The sequence below is a fragment of the Trachurus trachurus genome (genome assembly GCF_905171665.1).
Source record: "Trachurus trachurus genome assembly, chromosome: 9".
In the NCBI taxonomy this organism is placed as follows: Eukaryota; Metazoa; Chordata; class Actinopteri; order Carangiformes; family Carangidae; genus Trachurus; species Trachurus trachurus.
The window spans coordinates 12097515-12118254 of NC_139895.1; the positions used below are offsets into that span (position 1 = coordinate 12097515).

The following is a 20740-nucleotide window of genomic DNA, read 5'->3' on the forward strand; positions in this document are numbered from 1 at the left end:
CGAAAGCATTTGCCAAGAATGTTTTCATTAAAGCAGAAGTAAGCGATCCGGTCGTTTTGGCTAATGCTGCGTTCCAGGCCGGCTTTTGAAACCGTAAATTACAGCTTCAAGTCACAACTTACGACTTTGTAGCGTTCCAGGCAACCCACTCGTGTTTTTCCGACCTGTTTTACCTGTGAAAGTCACTATAACGGCCACTCGTAACTTCCGACCCGTGAACTCGTACCAGATCGAACTGGTACGACTTCACAGGTCGGAAAAACAGGAGTTACGAGTTGCCTTGAACGCACCATAACAGTCCTCGTCCCTACGTCACCACATTCACGGCGTCCCTTGGCTGCACACACAGCCCTGCATGCCGTTCTCTCTCCTCATTGGCTCAGAGCAGAGCAGAGGGACTGACAGACCCGTGTTTTGGTCCAAACACTCTATGTAAGTGATTGCTGTCGGAAGATATAACTATTTAAGACTTATATTAACACAAATATATCACTTACTTCTGCTTTAATCAAGAACGAAAGTCGGAGGTTCGAGGACGATCAGATTTAAATGTTAGGATGTCATTTGTAAGAAAAAAAAGAACGATTAAATAAACTTCAACATTTGGATATTTGGTATAGATTGACCGTTTGGTATAGATGACAATTAATGACTTGAATATTATGATACTAACCCAAAGTTACGCCCTTGCCACCACATCTATGGTTTATGTAAATCTCTGCAGTCGTCGTCACAGCTAACAAATCTACATTACTGTCCACATACTTTTGGCCGTCTAAGTCTCACGGTCCCGTCCAAGCTAAACTAGGCCAAATCACGGGGCCAAACAGAGGCGATAAATAAACAGAGACCAAACCTATTACAGGGATTTAAGGGATTTTCCATGAGTGTAAATACTCGCAGCAGGAGGATTTTTACTATGTGATCCAATCTAATCTAGACCAGGCTCCTGGATCTGGCATCAAGGCTACCGCTCCTAAAAATATTTAATATTGAATGACAAATCTAGTAGTTGAAAATAATAAACTAATTTAGTTTTCTTTATTCTGACGTGTCCTTTAATGGAGCTCTTAGGTGGGACTTCCCCTTTCGGTGGTTTCTGTTTTGACACCTTCCTTTGGAATAAATTCAGCGATGGGACTCCTACAATTTTTTTCTCTTTTTTTGCATACTGAAACATTTTTTCTTCTCAGCACAGTTCAGGGAAGTGATGTGCATCAGAGATAGACAGCTCTGCTCTGCCAGAGATGTGATGTCTGCCATTTATTCATTATTTTTTTCCATTTTTTCTGCTTGTGTTTTTTCATTTTTTATGAAGCTTATCTGAAGCAGCACATCACACGTTGCTGCTGAGTCTGTGCCTGGATTTCATCTCCACTGTCAGCTTTTTGAGTGGGGGGATGGGGGTGGATTTGAAAATTGTCCTGTTTTCTTTACAGCAGATTTCCAACAGTGGATTTTTTTTTTTTTTTGCTTCAAGTTGTGACAGACAGGAAATGATTGAGCTGCGTCTTTCAAGGGCGCTTATTGTGTCGCGGCTAATTGATATTTTCCAAAGCGTCTCTTTTTATCTCACAGCAGAGGAGGCATTTTTGGTGTCATCCACTTTGTTTGAGAAGAAGAAGAATCAGAAGAAAAGCTGTGAGGAGTGGTCTCAATATTATATTGTGGTGAAAGAAATGACGTAATAACTGGGAAAAAAAGAAACAATTGTTGGTGCTTAAATCTCTTGCTCATTGTGGTGGTGTTTTTTTTCATACAGGAAGCAATTTGATGTTTGTTTTAATGTGGCTAAATACAAAAACATGATGAGAATGAATTTTACCATAACTTTAACTCACATTTCAGATTATTTTTCTTAATTCTGATCATTCAGCCTTTTCTTAAACTGCTTAAAGTAAAATATATCCTACAAATATTCACTCATCACGGAAGAATCAAAGCTGCAATCTGCCAGCCAGTTTGAGAACTGATGATATTCAGCTAACAGACCGTAAACTGTAGCATTGCAGCTCTGTAGCATCAGACACTGTTTACAACCTGCAGACGCTCCCGGGGTTTATTTACTACCATGAAATCACACGTTTCTTAAGAAGCAGGTGCACAAAAATGTGGCTTAAGCTTCAAGAACAAGTTATAATTTCTGCATCTTCACAGCGAGAGCGAGAGTCCATGTGACTGTTTCTGTTTTGCATATGCAGACAAACATGTTTATGATTATTATTCAGACTTTGATAAGTGTTATTCCAACCTCTCCTTTTTTTTTATTTCTTGTCGTCTAACTAGAAACTGTCTCTTCTGTTTCTTCTTTTCTTTTGTATCCAGTATGGCAGAACGCCCCTCCACCTGGCTGCCAACAACGGGAGCCTGGAGGTGGTTCGTCACCTCTGCCTGGCCGGAGCCAACATCGACGCCGTCACCAGCGTAAGTCCCTACAGTTTTCTTCTCCACTACCCTTCCCCTGACAGCAGCAGTTTCCGTGTTACATAATAATAATGCATTATAACTAACTAAACTTATCTCAGGTGATTGTGAAAGCACATTTTTTTTCTTGCTAAGATAAATCCAAGGCCTTGGTTTTTTGATGAATAGTGGTGTATGAGCTGGTGCTGCTGCTCTCAGTGGAGCTGAATGCATTAGCATATATATAGTGTGTATATAGTATATATATAACATGACACATTGCACCTTATGTAACTTCTGAAGGATGTCGCCAAGGGTCATTGAAATGCATGACATACGTGACAGAGCTGATAAAATGTATGAGGTGAAATCATCTCAGGCTCCATTTGTTCAGTTAATGACTTGTTTGTAAGGTAAGTTTTTCTTCTTCGGCTTCGTTCACACACCTTTAACACAAGTAGAAAAGCTGATGGCAGCTTTTTTTTTTTTTTTTTTTTTAACTCAAACTGGATTTAATCTGCATAAATTCATTATAAAAACTTCCCTCCTGATGATGAGCTGCTCCACCTTCTTCCCTTTTTTTTATCTACACCTCTGTGGGTTTAAAGCTTAAAAATCTTAATGTGTTTCTTCCTCCTTTTTAGTATTGAAATTGATTTGACCTCTTGAACCCTGATACTCGCTTTAAGTTTCACTTTAAGTAGCTCTGAACTTTTAAATACATTGTTGCTTCACCATTAACTCCAATTATAAGTTATAGTTGTTGTTTTCATTATTTTCACCCAAAATATAGGTGAATATATGAAAGCTTTAACATCTCCTCTGTAAATTATAATAAAATTGTCATAACATCCTGGTAAAATGAAAATAAAATACCCAATATCTTAGAAAATATTCTTAAAATGTTAATGAAATACACATCAAATAGAGAGTGAGACATGTTTCCCTGCTCTGCCTGCCAAGGGAACTTTTAAATTTAGGTTATTGGCAAATAATTTCCTCATAAATTACCTGAGAAGTACAATTACAAGTAAATATATACACAAATATATGAGCAAATCTGTTTTAGTCAGTCAGTTGTACAATTTCAGCACAACGATACGATACTGCACCATATTTAACATTACGTATATCTGCTGTACTTATTGTTATATGTCAGTGTATTTTTGTGTAGTTTGTATTATCTGAGTTGACACTACACACCAACAACATTACCATTCAAGTTTGGATTAGTTTATCTTCATTAAAAGAGACTTAAGTCATCAAAACAAAACATGATCATCATTCAAGTGTGTTACAGAGAGGTTGTTTCTGCAGAGTGAGATGTTTTATCAGGAGCAGACTGAGTGTGGGGGGTCAGACGTTTTTATCTCGATCTGAGTGTGTTTGACCTCGGTGGTGTGTCAGAGTCCACGTTCAGGGATCTTACAAAACATGAAAGGCTGCACACAAACTGTAGCTGCAGCAGAAGGTGAGACCACAACCTCGGATCTGTCCGCTGATATTTGTCCAGACTTTTCTAAACCGACGAGTCCTGAATCACGACTCGGAGAGAAGACAGAGTTTCTCTTTTCTTTTTTGTCCTTGTTCTGGTTTTGTGTATAAGGTTTGAATCCGTGAGGCACTTGAGATCTTTTTCTTTTTTTTTTTAAACACTGATGGTCTTAAAATATATTTTTTTTCAGCTGCAAAATCATCTGAGACTCGTGAGGAATGATTTGAGACACGAAGTAGATGATAGATTCCTTTTCCTTTGGTAAAAACATCTTATTTCACTTTTATGTAAAGATTTGAGACATATTTAATCCAGGCAGTCAGATATCAGGAGTGTGCTGTGAGCTGTGAGGTTTCTCCGTCTCCATCTTTCTATTCTTTATCCTGTTGAATATTGAATGGCGGCTGATGTTGCATGTTTAATCTGGAAAGCACATATGGAGATGTATAATTCATTGTCCGGTGACCTGCAGGCAGCTTCATGTCATCACCTCCTCTCTCTCCAGTTTCCCTGGGTGCTCTGCTCCACACATACGCAAAACCACACACTCAGAAACTGGACAGATTTTTTTTTTTTTTTTTTTTTTTTATGTTTATTATTTTCAATATAGAAAATAAAATAAAATAAAAACTAAAAAAGAAAGAAAAAAGAGAGAGAGAAAATACATAGAAGAAAAAGCACATAACATGTAGAACACAGCACATCTGGCATTACAATGATATTTCATGGTCATTATAAGATGAGTCTCTACTATAGACAGAAAACATATAAGAGCAGAGAAAATAAATAAAGTTTGTAGACATATACAAAATCATATACTCGTTTGCACTGTGAGGTTTTGTACAATAGCCAGTTTCTATATATGGGCTCACATTTTTAAGGTAATTCAGTCCCGGGTCCCATGTTTTATCAAACTTATCTCCTCCATCTGCATTGTAGAGTCTTAGTTTCTCCAGATGTGAAGTGTTTGACAATTCTCCAAAACCATAAATTCTCCATATAACCATAAACACTTGTAAAATCAGCTTTTTCGCTATCACCATCCCAAATTGAATTGCTCTTCTTTCAAATTTATTAACAGAAGAAAGGACACTTGGGCTATAAGTGTCCTTTCTTCTGTTAATACATTTGATTCTGGATTCTTACCAAAAGCCTCACTGATTATAAAATACACTTCCAATATGAATGAAGTTTACTACATACCCAGAATGAATGTGCTAAGGTACTTATCATGGATCATGGATTTATATCTGTTACATGTTGGTGGGACATCAGGATAAAACCTGTGTAACTTTTCCTGTGAGTAATGGAGTGGAGCGCTTTGAACTGTATTAAGTTGTGCCTAGTGGTGTTAACTGAACTCTTTTGAAGAAACTGTCCAGATTTTTAAACTAAAGAGACAGAGAGAGAGAGACTGTGTGTCTGAGCCAACACTCGTCTCCAGTTTTGTGTCAAACACCAACACCAGCCGCTCATGTGTCGCTGCCAAGCATCAGTAGTATTAAGCGTGACACCCTGCCATCTGCGCCAGCACCAGTCTCATGAATTTGTTTCACATATTAAAATCGCACTAAACGGTCACTTTCTGCTCCGCGCTGCACTTCATTTACACTTCTCTGACATTTGTCCGGCCCAAACAACCTAAAGGTCACAATGTTTGTGTGTTAGTGGCTGCTCTTTTAGTTGTAAGTGACCAACATGAAGCTGCAGAACCGTCCTGAGGAGGACTCGGATTAAAATAGAAAGTAGTTTAGTGTCTTCATCAGTTGGATGTAAAGGTCTGTAGAAGTAGGCAGAGGTGTCTGTGGGCGTTGCAGGCTGTCGAGGCAGTTTCCCTCCGTCGAGCAGCAGCAGCAGCAGCAGCAGCTGGACAGTGACAGTGACAGATGGCCGAGACAGAGAAAGAGACGTGAGGGTTGTCGGGACTGTGGTGTTTCTGTGTCAGGGTGTTGAAGAGAAAATGGAGAAAGTGACAAAATGAAAGCAGCTCTGGAGCCGGACTGAGAGAAAGAATGAGAGAGCAGAGCACGTACTTCAAGTGTGTGTGTGTGTGTGTGTGTGTGTGTGTGTGTGTGTGTGTGTGTGTGTGTGTGTGTGTGGACTCTGCAGCTGTAGTTAATCTACTGGAGTCAGCTCTGACACTGCAGTGCTTTAATGAGTTGTACGCAGCAGAAATATCAAATCAGTTCAGTATTGATACTGGATTCTCAACGCTGGTCCTGACTACTAATACCAATATTAAAAAAAGAAAAATGTATAGAGGTACATATGTTTCTTGTTGCAGTTTTTTAAAGCAAAAACATTTTAAGAGGAGCCCGTCTCTTTGTTCATGGAAGAAACATCAACCAAGCCATGTCTTTGAGCTGGACGTAAGATCTACATTTGATTATTGTTACTTAAACTATTGATTAATCTGCTGGTTACTTGAGTAGTTCTGTCTAAGAAATGTCAATAGCTAAATAGTGAAAAATGTTGAAATTAGAGTTTACCACAGCTTGAAGTGACACCTTTAAATGTCACATTGTCTGAGAGAGTCTAAAAGATGTTCAGATATAGAAAAACACTAAATCTTCAGACTTGAGAAGCTGAAACCATCATATTTTTGCCACCACTTTTTGGTTCAAGAAAATTACTCAGTGGAATGTTTTTGTTAATATAAGTCCTAAATAGTCCTATTTTCCGTCAGCAATCACTTACATGAAGTATTTCAGCCTAAACACGAGTCTCTCCGTCACTCTGCTCTGCTGTAACCCGAGGAGAAAATTTTCCTTGTGGGATACAAGTGTTATCCAATGAGGAGAGAGAACGGCATGAAGGGCTGTGTGTGCAGCCAAGGGATGCGCGTGAATGTGGTGACGTAGCACGAGGACCAATTGATGCCTGACAAGGGCGGGGGCTGCTAACTCATGGTGCGTTCAAAGAAACTCGTACTTTGTGTTTTTCCTTCCTGTGAAGTCATACCAGTTCGATCTGGTACGAGTTCACGGGTCGGAAGTTACGAGTGGCCGTTATAGGGAACTTTCACAGACAACAGGATGGTAAAAACACGAGCTACGGGTTACCTGGAACGCTACCAAGTCGTAGTTGTGACTTGAAGCTGTAACTTACGGTTTCAAAAGCCTGCCTTGAACGCAGCATTAGCCGAAACGGCCGCGAAGCTGATATCTGCTTTAATTTTGATGTTTTCCTTCAATTAAATATCCAATTAATAGTGAATAACGTGACTCAGAAAGCACATTTCCTGCAGTTAACTCTGGAAACAACAATAAACTTTCAAAAATGCACATGCAACTGTGTCTGATGATCATGGACCCAAAGTCTAAAATTATATATTTAGGTGTTTTTTGAGTTGCAGGTGTGAATCAGCTCAGGTAACATTTACAGTTTTGTCATTGAACGTCAGTGTTAATGAATGTGAACTAAACAAACGGGTAAACAGAAGTCTGAGTGACAGGTGTGGAAACAACTTCATCACTTCAACACCAGAGAGAAGTTTAGCTCCTTAAATATAACAAAGTGTATTAGAAACACGGGGGTGCACATTCAAACAGCTGAAGGCGACGTGAGGGATTATCTGTCTGCTCATACATATATTCATCCCCCTCTCTCTTTTTTTGTCTTTCTGTCTCTCTCTCTCTCTCAGGATGGAAAGACAGCCGAGGATTTGGCTTCTACAGATCAACACGAACACATCATTTCTTTGCTGGGGAAGCTTAAAAAGGTAAAAAATAAATGAAATAACAACCTTTAAGTTAATTAAATCAAAGTTTCTTTATTATATTGTGGTTTAAAGCAGGAATAAAAGGAGAAGAAAAGACTTGAAAAACTCTGTGTTATGTAAAACAAACGCTGCTCACACATGGTCTATTTCAGTGCAGAGGTGTGGAGAGCGACGTTTCCAAGCAGGAATGTGTTAGATGTTCGCACACCGCCGTTTTTAGACTTTGTGTCACAGCACTTTCCTCACACACACACACACACACACACACACACACACACATATATATACACAGGTGAAAATGCATGAGAAAATACTTAACAGGTGAAGGCAGGAAACATTTGAGGCTCTCACAGAGAACGGGTTCGTTATTAAATCCTGAAGAGAAGGTGTTAATCCTCTGTATGTGTGTGTTTGAGCTACAATTACTCTGAACAGCTAAATAAGTAAAGATTTATAAACTAATATATGTTGAAAAGTCTTACAAAGAACAGTTTCACTTCTCATTGGTACAGAAAGAGCACTGTGTGTGTGAGATAAAACACTTTAAACGACCAAATCCGACCCGTCTTTGGTCGCTTGTCCATTAACGTGTAAAAGTATGATGAGTTTTGATGCATTAGTTTGAATCTGAGCTCAAAGAGGAGAGGACGCTTCTCTGCAAACTTCCTGTCACTTTGAAATCATCAGTAAATGTCACAGTGTCACTTCCATCAGAGGCCTGACTCAGTCTTAAAGGCCTCACATTGTCAAACTTGTCCAGGCTTTGTGAAATATCTAGCAAGATGTACTGTATGTGTGGGTTTGAGTGGCTTCTCATCTCTCAAGCCAATCATAGGAGAGGCCCAGTTGTTTCTTTTTTTTTTTTAAATGAATCATAATAATAATACATTTTATTTAAAAAGCGCCTTTTAAGCCACTCAAGGACACTTTACAGAGGAGAGCGTTAAATAAAATCATCAATAAACAACATCCAAACACAAGAAACATACAATAAACAACATTCAAAACATCAGTAACATAAAAAAATTAGCAAATATTACATTTACAACATTTAAGAAAACAACAATGAATAAAAACTGTGTAAAAAAAATGGGTCACATATTGTGCAATACAAGTGACAAACATAAAGCAAACATAAACACATGACACAGCACAGGACAAGAAGGACCTAACGCCGCAACACAGTGGCCAAAAAAGTAAATGAATTGAGATAAATTGCGAGAAGACGGAACAAAACAAGAATAAAAGAAGAAGAAAAAAGTTAAATAATTAAAACAGAACAAACAGTATCTCTTTTTTCCCTTTTCCTTCATTTCCCTTCAGTTGTCTCTTTGATATGTTGTGGCTTGTTAGTTCATCTGCTGATTGACGGCTGAGGGACGAAGCAGAGACGAGCTGGATGGTCAGTGTAGGGCGGTGACATCACATGGAGGAGGAAACTCTGTCCGCTTGTGTTACAGTGATGGTTTCTAAAAACAGGCTGAGTCCAGTTATGACCGGTTTGATGCATGAGACCCTTCCCCATCATGAAAACACATGGGGCCTTTAATCAAACCACCGCTGTTTGACAGATGACAAGGTTTATTTTGTTAATAGACATCAGCTACACTCCTTTTCCACTGCAGCTACTCTTGAATCTTCTTCTCTTCAACTTTTGACAAAGAAACATGAATGAAACATCCTGACCTCTTTAAACTGGTTGTTTGAAGAGGAACTATGGAACATTTTTCACCTTAATTAAACAGCTCCAGAGTAATTGTGATGGTTAAATGACTTGAATTGAGGCTCTCTGCCTTCCACGTATAGCGTCTTTTGGCCAAAAATCCGCCCCATAATCCGTAATCTCTTGTTTTTGACAGATAAGACAACACAAATATGATATATAACGTTATCCACCGCTCCATGTATTGTATTCTCGCTGGCTTGCACATGGCGGAGGAGGGTTAGCAAAACAGAGAAAATGACTTAACAGTTCCCCTTTAAGAGCTATAGATTTCAGTAAAACGTCACCTGTGTGTTTATGCAGCCTCATGGTCGTCTTCCTTTTTTTTTGATTTGGTGATTATTTTGGCTGTGTTTGAGCCTCAGGCATTATTTCCTGCAAGAAGGTTTCTTTTTTTGACATATTTTTTTATCTAATGTCAGTTACTCTCATAGGTTTATACGTCTCAGACATTTCTTGACCTGAAGAGCATTAGGGCCCACAACGGAGAATTTTTTTTTGAAGATTCTCAGAATTTCTGAGATAAAAGACAAAAGAATCGTCGTCTTCTACACGTGACATCCAGTCAACCAATGAGTCTCAGAAATGCTGACTTTTTGTCAGACTGTTTTCTCAGAAATTCCGACTTTTTATCTCAGAGATTCTCAGTTTTTATCAGAATCTTACAAAAAAATCTCCGTTGTTGGCCCTAATGCTCTTCCGTACCTTCGAGCCAAAAATGGACACGCAAAAAAACAGCTATATATATCAATATTTTTTTCTACTTTTTTTCTGCTCAAATCTCTTAAACCACTTCAGCTCTGCTCAAAAATACCAAATAATCAATACATTTCTGGATTTTAACCCTTTATATGCCAGTTTGAATATGTGCTGCTGCTCGTTTTATTAAAAAACAACACAAACTGGGAGATATTTTTTATAAAATGAATAGTAGGGGCCGGGGGTCGGGGCATTGCAGGTGATTAGAGTCTTGGATATGTCGAAAGGTAGCAACAACATTCATTTTATTGCATTGAAAACAAATGCACATTACCAGAGGGGGGTGGGAGGAGGGTTAGCAAAACAGAGAAAAGGAGGACTGCATAGTTCCACTATTCCAGTAAAACGTCAGCTGTCTGTGTATGCAGCCTCATGGTTGTCTTCTTTTGTCACTTGCATGGAAATGAAGTCTGAGACTTAAATATATTAGTTGGGTGTTGTGAAGCTCAGACTCTGGGGAAATGAGAAATGTGTATCTGTCCAGTCAGATAATCCGTAGCGACGTAAAGTGGAGTCTATAGAGTGAAGCTGTTGGGTTTCAGTGTCTCGCCCCAGAGGCTCTTTAATAGGACAGGACAAGTCCCACTGAGATCAAAGCTGCAACGCTCCACTTCCCTGACATTTCCCCACTCTTCCCTCCAGAGCTCAGCCCAGCGTTCCCAGTCTGAACCGAAGCCCCGCCCAACAAAACACACACACACACTCTCTTTCTCTTTTTTCTTTTTTTATTACCTGAAGCTAAATGTTACCGACTTCTCCTCTAATCCATTTTCCCAGAGCACCTGCTGGGAATCAGCGCCGAGCGTGAAAACATGAAAGCCACAACTGTGAAAACAGTCATCCTCTGCAATATGCTGCTGCTAATTTCAGACGCTTTATAACGCGCTGACGCCAGAATTTGAAGGAGACTTGACGACAACTTTCCCGAGGTATAACCCAGAAAAAAATGTATTAAAAAAACGAGAGACTCCGGCGCGGTGGTTCTGCCAACTTCACTTCAACAGAAATTGTATCTCAAAATGAAACGCAACGTGCGTTCTGCTCAGATGTGAATCATGCTGAGTGAAATTAGAAACTTTTTATTTATTGAATGCGTGAATGGGACCCAGGTGGGAGGATGGAGAGCTTTCACATCCCACACAACCACTCACAGCATTTGAAGCCACTTTTGACGCATGACTCATGGTTTTAAAAAAAAAAAAAAAAAAAGAAAGAAAGAAAAAAGTGCCTTACATGTTAATAAATGTTATCTGTGCTTTAGAGCAGCAGCAGCATTTGTGCAGCTTGAATTAACAACATGAAAAACTTTTAAACGTGAACGTGAAATAACAGGATCAAGGCCGACAGCCTGTTATGATCAATATGTGTCAATCAACAACAAATCTAATCAAATCATCTCACTGGGCTGGTGCTGGGTCATTAGAGGCTGTGAGGAACAAACATGAGTCATCAATAATGATCCGTTCACTTTATAGGCTTTATAGCTGCACCAGTGGCTCGAGGGTTTGGCAGTATTGATCAGTCTGATACTGTTATTGGAAATATTGGCATCAACATTCATGGTGCCCAGAGGATTAATCATTAAGAGTTTCCCTTTTTCCTGCAGTGCAGCCACCTTAACCTCTCACTGAACTAATGTATCTCACCATGTGTTCAGTGGTTTGCTGTAAGTCTTGGTCCAGATGTTGAAGTCATTCATTCACATCAGTCCAGTTTCAGTTACTTTGAACTTGGTGCAGTTTGTTTTCACAGATTTTTTTCCTGTTGTATCATCGTGGGATTCACCAATGCCGATACCGATATCCAATACTGATCTGATACCACTGTTGAATTGATAAACTGTACATCTCACCATATAGAAGAAAGTGAAGGCCTGATTTGAACATTACTTTCTTACTTTTAATCGAATAGATATCCGTCGTGGATCAACCATCAGTCATTATCCGATACCATCAGTCCACCAATAACCATAGCTGAGTTTATAAGACAGTCTGTGAGGAAGAGGAAGAAATATGTATCTTATAAGATTGATTTTATGCTCTTCTGAACCTCATTGGTTGATTCGCAATCATAATAATAACAGATCAATTGTGCAAAAAAGTTGTGAATCCCCTAATCTAAAGTCTCTGAGATCTTTTCATGGGGGAAAACTGAATTTTTTTTTAGTTTTTTAGTTTTTTTTTTTTTTTTAATTTCTTTAGTGGTTGATGCGTTTGTTAACCCTCTGGGGTCTATGTCTTAAAAGCACCATAAAAAAGAAACTAGGTCCCCCGTAGTGCTGCCGTCAGCTGCACTGGAAAGAGGTGATTTAAAACTCTCTCCCAGTTTTTATTTGACTTTGATAGACCACGTAAAACCAGATATAGGATGGTTTTAATTGCCGGGCGTTGCATTTCTTTCCATATATTCGTCATTTTTTGTTAGATTTGATGATTTCTGTGTATTTTTGGGTCTAACGTGTTAATAAAGTAGATTAAAGTGCAAAAATAATTATCAGATCAGGTGGTATATAAAGGAAAAATCTAATATTATTCAAAAAATGGCCAAAATAGGCTCATACCTCAGAGGGTTAACTTGAAATCAGAGCGTGTGTGTTCTTGAACCTCTGCTGTGTTTGGAGGTTTCATAAAAAGAAGATAAAGATGCAGCAAGTGGAACAAAATGTGATAAAAGCTCCTTGAACTGAACGTGCAGACATCGGTGTCACACAGAAGATGTATGTGTTTCTCAATGTGACCTGAGCTGTCGGTGGATTTTAATGAATAATCGTCCTCGTCCTCCTCCTTTCTGGTGTTTTATCTCTTGTTGTTTTTTTTTGGTTTTTTTTTTTTCCCCAGGACAACCACAAGCTGAGCTACATCCAGCAGCTGCGACCCACCCAGACCCTGCAGCCCCGCATCAAGCTGAAGCTGTTCGGTCACTCCGGAGCTGGGAAGAGCACGCTGCTCGAGTCGCTGAAGTGCGGCATCCTGCGCAGCTTCTTCAGACGGAGGAGGACACGCATGACCAACACGGCCCGACACCCCAACTCCCCCATCAACTCCAAACCCCCCGGTACGTCACTGCACGAAGATCTGATCTATTCCGTCTAAAAGAAACTTAAATAATTCATCTGCCTGTCATGTTAATGCACAGCAACAGAATTAATTCAGTCGTTTTTCTTCATTCATCAACTGAAACAACAAACACTCTGATGCTTTTGCAAGATTTGGGGTAACTCTTTAATTTACAGGCCGCTAATTACGTCATAATGTCAAGAAATAGCCAAGAAATAACAAGTAATTTCATTGTAATGTGAAGAAATATAGCCAAGAAATAACTATTGATTGTGTAGAAATAGGCCAGAAATAACGGTCAATTGCAAGGACTTAAAGGGATACTTCACCTAAAATCGATAATTCACCAATTTTCTACTCACCGTCATGTCAAGGAAGGGTTCGGAGAACATCAAAACGCTTTAGGAGTTCCAGGGGGGATCTGGCTGGCAACGGATTTTCATATAATGGCGGTGGATAGAGTTCACTTTTGAATCCTCCAAAACACACACTATGAAACATCCAGATACCTCCATACTGCTCGTCCCTTTAATGGAGAAAAATTCTTGCATTTCTCAAAAAATTCAAAGCATGAAAAGCATGTGTAATCTTTTGCCTTTTATGTGAAAAACATGACATTACGATGAAATTGGCCGTTGTTTCTAGGCAATTTCTTGACATTATCACGTAGTTAGCGGCCTGTAAATTACCCAAGATTTGTGTGTTTATCCACCAAAAATCAAAATTTAACAAGAGTAAATGTTAAAGGAGCATGAAAGGAGGTTGTTTGTGCCCATGAGCAAGGCACTCAGCTCTGCCCTGTCTGTCTCTAATGGAGCTGCCACAGGGTGACGGATGGAGAGGGGCCAGTGCAGCGTCTGAGCCACCTTGACCTGAATCAATGCTGAGCTGCTCTGTGCATTAAATATGTACAACTTTATATATGTTTTATACAGATGTGTGAATTATTAATCGGCGTAGTATTTATAGTGAACGAGTGCATTTTCGAGAAATAACAGCATGAATGTGAATGTTGGGTTTTGAGTTGGTTTTTGTTTTGTTTTTTACATTACATTATGACTTTAAATCTTATACATATGACAAAATGATCTCATCACATGAATGATTTAAAACGGCACTAAGGAGATAATGACTCATCATTAAAAGGCAATTCAAGTCTTTGTCCGTGTGAAACACATCACATTTTACAACATTTACAAAATATCAAAGAGGCCATTTGTACAATTAGCTGTACGATATTCTACCACTGATTAACTAGAAGTTTTCAGACGGCCACATTTCTCAGGTACAAACAATTAAGCTCCAGTGAAAAAACTTAAATTATACAAAGCTAATAATGATAATACGTTAGATTAAAGTCAGTTAAAGGAAACTGTACAGTGGAGGTGCAATAAAACACAGAGCAACAGACCCACAGAGCTGCTCACATGAAGAATCAGGAAGGTTTGATCCAGGTTCAAGAAGAAGCTAAAATATGATGTGATGAAGAACTGGAGTCAGTGAAGCAAAAACTGAGATTTAATTCAAATAGTTCACACCAGCACCACACCTCCTCCTCCTCTTTCTCCTCCTACTCCTCCTCCTCCTCCTCTTCCTCTTTCTCTTTCTCCTCCTCCTCCTCCTCCTCTTTCTCACCCCCCCCACCTCTATTCCTCATTTTCCTCCCTCTTCTTCCTCCTCTTCCTCCTCCTCCTCCATCCACCTCCTCCTCCTCCCTCCTCTTTCTCCTCCTCATCCCCCCACCTATTCCTCATTTTCCTCCCTCTCCTCTCCTTCCTCCTCCTCTCCCTCATCCTTCTCCTCATCCTCATCTTTATCTCTCTCCTCCATCTCTCCTTCTCCTCTTCCTTCCCTCTCCTCCTACCTCATCCTCGTCTTCATCCTCCTCCTCTTTCTCCTCCTCCCTCCTCATCCTCCTTTTCCTCCATCCTCCTCCTGCTCTTCCTTCTCTTCTTCCTCCTCCAACCTCCTCTTCCATCCTCCTCTTCCTCTCCCTCCTCCTCCTCCCACCTCCTCCTCTTCCTCTTCCTTATCCTCCTCTTCCTCCACATTCTCCTCCTCCTCCCTCCTCTTCATGCTCCTCCTCCACTTACTCTTCCCTCTTCTTCATCCACCTCTTCTTCCTCACCCACATCCTCCTCTTCCCTCCTCCTCCTCTTCCTCATCTTTATCCTCATCCTTTTCCCCCTCCCTCCTCTTTCTCCTCCCTCCTCCTCTTCCTCTTCCCCCTCCTCCTCATCCTCCTTCTCCTCTTCCTCCTCCTCCTCCTCCTCCTTCTCCTCTTCCTCCTCCTCCTCCTCCTTCCCTCTCCTCCTACCTCTTCCTCTTCCCCCTCCTTCCTCCTCCTCCTCTTTCTCCTCCTCCTCCTCCTCTTTCTCCTCCTCCCTCCTCATCCTCCTTTTCCTCCATCCTCCTCCTGCTCTTCCTTCTCTTCTTCCTCCTCCATCCTCCTCTTCCTCACCCACATCCTCCTCTTCCCTCCTCCTCCTCTTCCTCATCTTTATCCTCATCCTTTTCCCCCTCCCTCCTCTTACTCCTCCCTCCTCCTCTTCCTCTTCCCCCTCCTTCCTCCTTCTCTTCCTCTCTCCTCCCTCCTCCTCATCCTCCTCCTCCTTCTCCTCTTCCTCCTCCTCCTCCTCCTCCTCCTCCTCTTCCTCCTCCTCCTCCTCCTTCCCTCTCCTCCTACCTCTTCCTCTTCCCCCTCCTTCCTCCTCCTCCTCTTTCTCCTCCTCCCTCCTCATCCTCCTTTTCCTCCATCCTCCTCCTGCTCTTCCTTCTCTTCTTCCTCCTCCATCCTCCTCTTCCTCTCCCTCCTCCTCCCACCTCCTCCTCTTCCTCTTCCTTATCCTCCTCTTCCTCCACATTCTCCTCCTCTTCATGCTCCTCCTCCACTTACTCTTCCCTCTTCTTCATCCACCTCTTCTTCCTCACCCACATCCTCCTCCTCTTCCCTCCTCCTCCTCCTCTTCTTCCTCATCTTTATCCCCATCCTTTTCCCCCTCCCTCCTCTTTCTCCTCCTCTTCCTCCTCCCATGTCATCCTCCTTCTCCTCCCTCCTCCTCTTCCCCCTCCTCCCTCCTTCTCATCCTCCTTTTCCTCCATCCTCCTCCTGCTCTTCCTTCTCTTCTTCCTCCTCCAACCTCCTCTTCCATCCTCCTCTTCCTCTCCCTCCTCCTCCTCCTCCGACCTCCTCCTCTTCCTCTTCCTTATCCTCCTCTTCCTCCACATTCTCCTCCTCCTCCCTCCTCTTCATGCTCCTCCTCCACTTACTCTTCCCTCTTCTTCATCCACCTCTTCTTCCTCACCCACATCCTCCTCCTCTTCCCTCCTCCTCTTCCTCATCTTTATCCTCATCCTTTTCCCCCTCCCTCCTCTTTCTCCTCCTCTTCCTCCTCCCATGTCATCCTCCTTCTCCTCCCTCCTCCTCTTCCTCTTCCCCCTCATTCCTCCTTCTCTTCCTCTCTCCTCCCTCTTCCTCATCCTCCTCCTCCTCCTCCTCCTCCTTCTCCTCCTCCCTCCTCATCCTCATCCTCCTCCTCTTTCTCATCCTCCTCCCTCCTACTCATCCATCCTCCTCCTCCTCCTCCTCCTCCTCCTCCTCCTTCTCCTCCTCCCTCCTCATCCTCATCCTCCTCCTCTTTCTCATCCTCCTCCCTCCTACTCATCCATCCTCCTCCTCCTCTTCCTCCCTCCTCCTTCTCTTCCTCTCTCCATCCTCCTCCTCCTCTATCCACCTCCTCCTCTTCCTCATCCCGTTCCTTATCCTCCTCTTCCTCAACATCCTCCTCTTCTTCCTCCACATTCTCCTCCTCCCTCCTCTTCATGCTCCTCCTCCACTTCCTCGACTTACTCTTCCCTCTTCTTCATCCACCTCCTCTTCCTCTTCCCTCCTCCTCCTCTTCCTCATCTTTATCCTCATCTTTTTTCCCCTCCCTCCTCCTTCTCCTCTTTCTCCTCCTCCTCCTCCTCCTCCTCCTCCTCCTCCTCCTCCTCCTCCTCCTCCTCCTCATCCTCATCCTCATCCTCGTCTTCCTCTTCCTCCTCCCTCCTCCTCCCTCCTACCTCATCCATCCTCCCTCCTCCTCCTCTTCCTCTCTCCTCCCTCTTCCTCATCCTCCTTCTCCTCTTCCTCCTCCTACCTCATCCTCCTTCTCCTCTTCCTCCTCCCTCCTCCTCTTCCTCTTCCCCCTCCTTCCTCCTCCTCCTCCTCTCTCCTCCTCCTCCTTCTCCTCATCCTCCTACCCCATCCTCCTTCTCCTCCTCCTCCTCCTCGTCCCAGTGATGCTGAGCCGGTGAAACCTCCATTAACCTCGTTCTCTCTTCAAGTTTCCTACAAAACAAAACAAAACAAAACAAAACTAAACTCTTAAACTCTGAACCGGCTGCGGTGACCTCACTATTAACCCCCGACGCTCCAGAAAAACAGTTGTTGGTTCAGAAAAAAGCTTTTGTTGAGTGACACGTCTGTGATTAAACTGCCTGACAACACACACACACACACACACACACACACACACACACACACACACACACACACACACACACCAGCCTGTGTTGCGGCGCTGCGGAGCCGTTACCTCAGATAATGGTCATTTACGTTGAGAGCTGATCTCCCGCCCTCTCTCTCTCTCTCTCTGTGTTTACCTCTGTAGGAAAAAAAGAGCCTTTCTCTCTCTCTCTTCTTCTTCTTTTCATCTCTGCTCCGTCTCGAGAGACCGTCTTTTATTGACTGTGTGTTATAACTGCAGTGATACGTGACAGGAGTCCACAGTGAGACACAAAGAAACATGTTTGTGTCTCAGTGTGGAGAGATTTCTATCGAAGCAGGAGTATAACACAATATAAAAGTATCGATTTTCTACCTTTTTATGAGCGTTACGGCAGGTTTGAATGTATATTTACCTTCGTCTAGTGTCAATATGTAACTTTATGATCCTGTTAAGACTCAAATATTAGTTTTTGTTTGTCACCTGGAAGATTTCTGCAGTGTGTATTGATCTCTGTGTGTCTGAGTGAGTGGGACTGATCCTCCCTCCTTCAGTTCAATTTGTGAACGAGCAGAGGTTTTGCTCTGCTGCTACAAGGTTTCATTTATTCTTTATGAATCATTTATGAATCACCTTTTCTTTTCTTTTCTTTTAAGAAGCACACACACACACACACACATAAGAGCTTCTTTGAAGTGACGCTGCAGCCGATGTTAGTGTTTAAACAGGAAAACAAGCTGAGAGAGCAAACATGGCCGCAGGTTTTCATGCACTGTTAACATTTTTCTCACCTTTTTCCAGTGAGTGTGAGGCTGAGAGATAACACACTGTCTTATATTAGCTGGTGTTTTTCTTTAATTGTCTTGTGACATGACTTTACTGAGGAAAAAAAGTTAATTATATCAAAGTAAATGTGATCAGAGTTAAAGAAAATGTGATTTATCTGTTCCAGTTTGACTCTGTGAGCTGTTGAAAATCTTACGTAACGTCTCTTAAGTAAACAGCACATAACTCTCCTTCAGTTTAACTTTTGCAGTCATGCCTGATACACGTGTTTTGTGTTTTGTTATAGTTCAGTTTCTCTCGGCAAGAAACTCAGACAGAGAGGAGACGGACAAAATGATTAACTTTGTATAAGACAACAACAAACAAAAGGAAATTTAATTAGTGGTTTCTGTTAATGATGTCAGACTGTGGTGGTTTTTTATAAAGGTCACAGCTCGTGGTGCGTTCAGGGTCCCCATAAGAAGAGGTAGAAATAAAAACACAAACCCAATAATCAAACATTTACACACAGATTGAAACTCTGCTGATTTCATAACCAAAGAAAACAAACCATAGGTGTGGTCGCACAGAGTGTGGAGAGAAAAATCCAGATGTTATATCTGCATTATGGATTTATCTTCTGTAGAACAGCGCCCCCCTGTGTTAGCAGTGTGTTATTATAGTGCGTAATCTGATAATACAGTGAGTGGAGAGATAACACAGCTCAGCTAGATCTGCACTGCAGTGACACATGGGAACAGTTTAGACTTATTATATAGATATATTTGCATTTTATTAATTGTCAATTGAGAATTTTATCTGCAGGGTTTTGTAGTAAGAAACTGTGTCTTTTATTCTTGGTTTGTTTTTTTTGCTAATTGTGTCAAGTCGATGTGATTTATCAAGAACAACGTCGCAAATTTGGCTCAAGATGTTTGAAATCAGTACAACATCTGGAAAACACCCTCCATCTTTAGACCATAAATTAGATTTAAAAGGAAAAACATCCCTAAAAAAAAAAAGAAAAAGCAGGGAAACAAATGAAAAATGATCAATTCTTGCTCTTTCAATCATTAAAAACATATTTTATTCTTTTATTTTACCATTTTCTTGTGATTCTGATGCAAAAAAAACCTTTACTCCACACATGCTTACAACAATAATAATATAATACTAATGTAATCCGTTTATATGTTCGTATAAACACATACACACACTCACAGATAATGTTGATGAGTTGCATTATTATTCTTGTTTTGTTTTATTTTTTTGCCTTCTTTCACTCTATTGTTATTATATCTCTAATTATTGTTGATGTTTTATCATTATTATTGTATTTTTTTGTCATTTCATGTGATGTTGCTGTGTATGGACCCCAGGAAGTTTGCTAATGGGGATCCAGATAAAATAAACATGAACATGTGCAATTCACTTTTGTAAAAAAAACTTCACAAAAACCAAACATGTAACATTTATAAACCATATAACCTGTTTTTATTTTTCTAAAAGTCTATCTGATTTACGACCGTCTCGGCCGTGATGATGAGTTTCCTCCTCCTCCTCCTCCTCCTCCTCACGTGTCTTCTCCTCTGTGTTTTAGTGTCAGTGAGTATTTCCAACTTGTACCCAGGCTGTGAGAACGTGAGCGTGCGGAGCCGCAGCATGATGTTCGAGCCCAGTCTCACCAAGGGCGTCCTGGAGGTTTTCTCCCCCGTGCACAGCGCTCTGTCCACGGCCGACGACCAGGCCACCAGGGCCATCGACATCCAGCACGCCAGCGTCCACGGTCAGAGGCACAGATGTTTCACATCCCACCACAGCTGGATCCTCTTCCTCCTCTTCCTTCTCTTCGCTCCTCCTCCTCCTCTTCATCTTCATCCTCCTCCTCATCCTCCTTCCTCTCTTCGTGTTCATCCTCCTTAACCTCATCCCTCCTGTTCCTCCTCTTCCTTCTCCCACCTCATCTTCATCTTCTTCCTCTTCTCTTCATCCTCCTCCCTCCTGCTTCTTTCTCTTCCTCCTCCTCCCTCTTCATCTTCATCCTCTCCTCTTCCTCCTCCTCTTCTTCCTCCTCCTCTTCCTCCTCATCGTTCATCCTCCTCCTCTTCCTCCTACCTCATCCTCCTCCTCCTCTCTATCTTCTTCCCTTCTCCTCACTTCCTCCTCCTCTTCCTCCTCCTCCCTCTTCATCTTCATCCTCCTCCATCCTCCTTCCTTCTCTTCCTCCTCCTCTTCTTCCTCCTCATCGTTCATCCTTCTCCTCTTCCTCCTCTTGTTCCTCCTCCTCCTACCTCATCCTCTTCCTCCCCCTCCTCCTCTTCATCTTCCTCC

At 41.6% G+C, this 20740-nt stretch overlaps 1 protein-coding gene across 1 annotated transcript in view; it reads left to right on the top strand.

Moving 5' to 3' along the window:
* The window catches only part of dapk1 (death-associated protein kinase 1), a 103679-nt gene that overhangs the window by 75183 nt on the left and 7756 nt on the right, over nucleotides 1-20740 (top strand). Inside the window, exons 17-20 of the mRNA XM_083979151.1 lie at nucleotides 2326-2424; nucleotides 7542-7619; nucleotides 12939-13155; nucleotides 20010-20195. Coding sequence (XP_083835277.1) covers nucleotides 2326-2424; nucleotides 7542-7619; nucleotides 12939-13155; nucleotides 20010-20195 — 580 coding nt within the window. The remainder of the gene's footprint in view (nucleotides 1-2325; nucleotides 2425-7541; nucleotides 7620-12938; nucleotides 13156-20009; nucleotides 20196-20740) is intronic.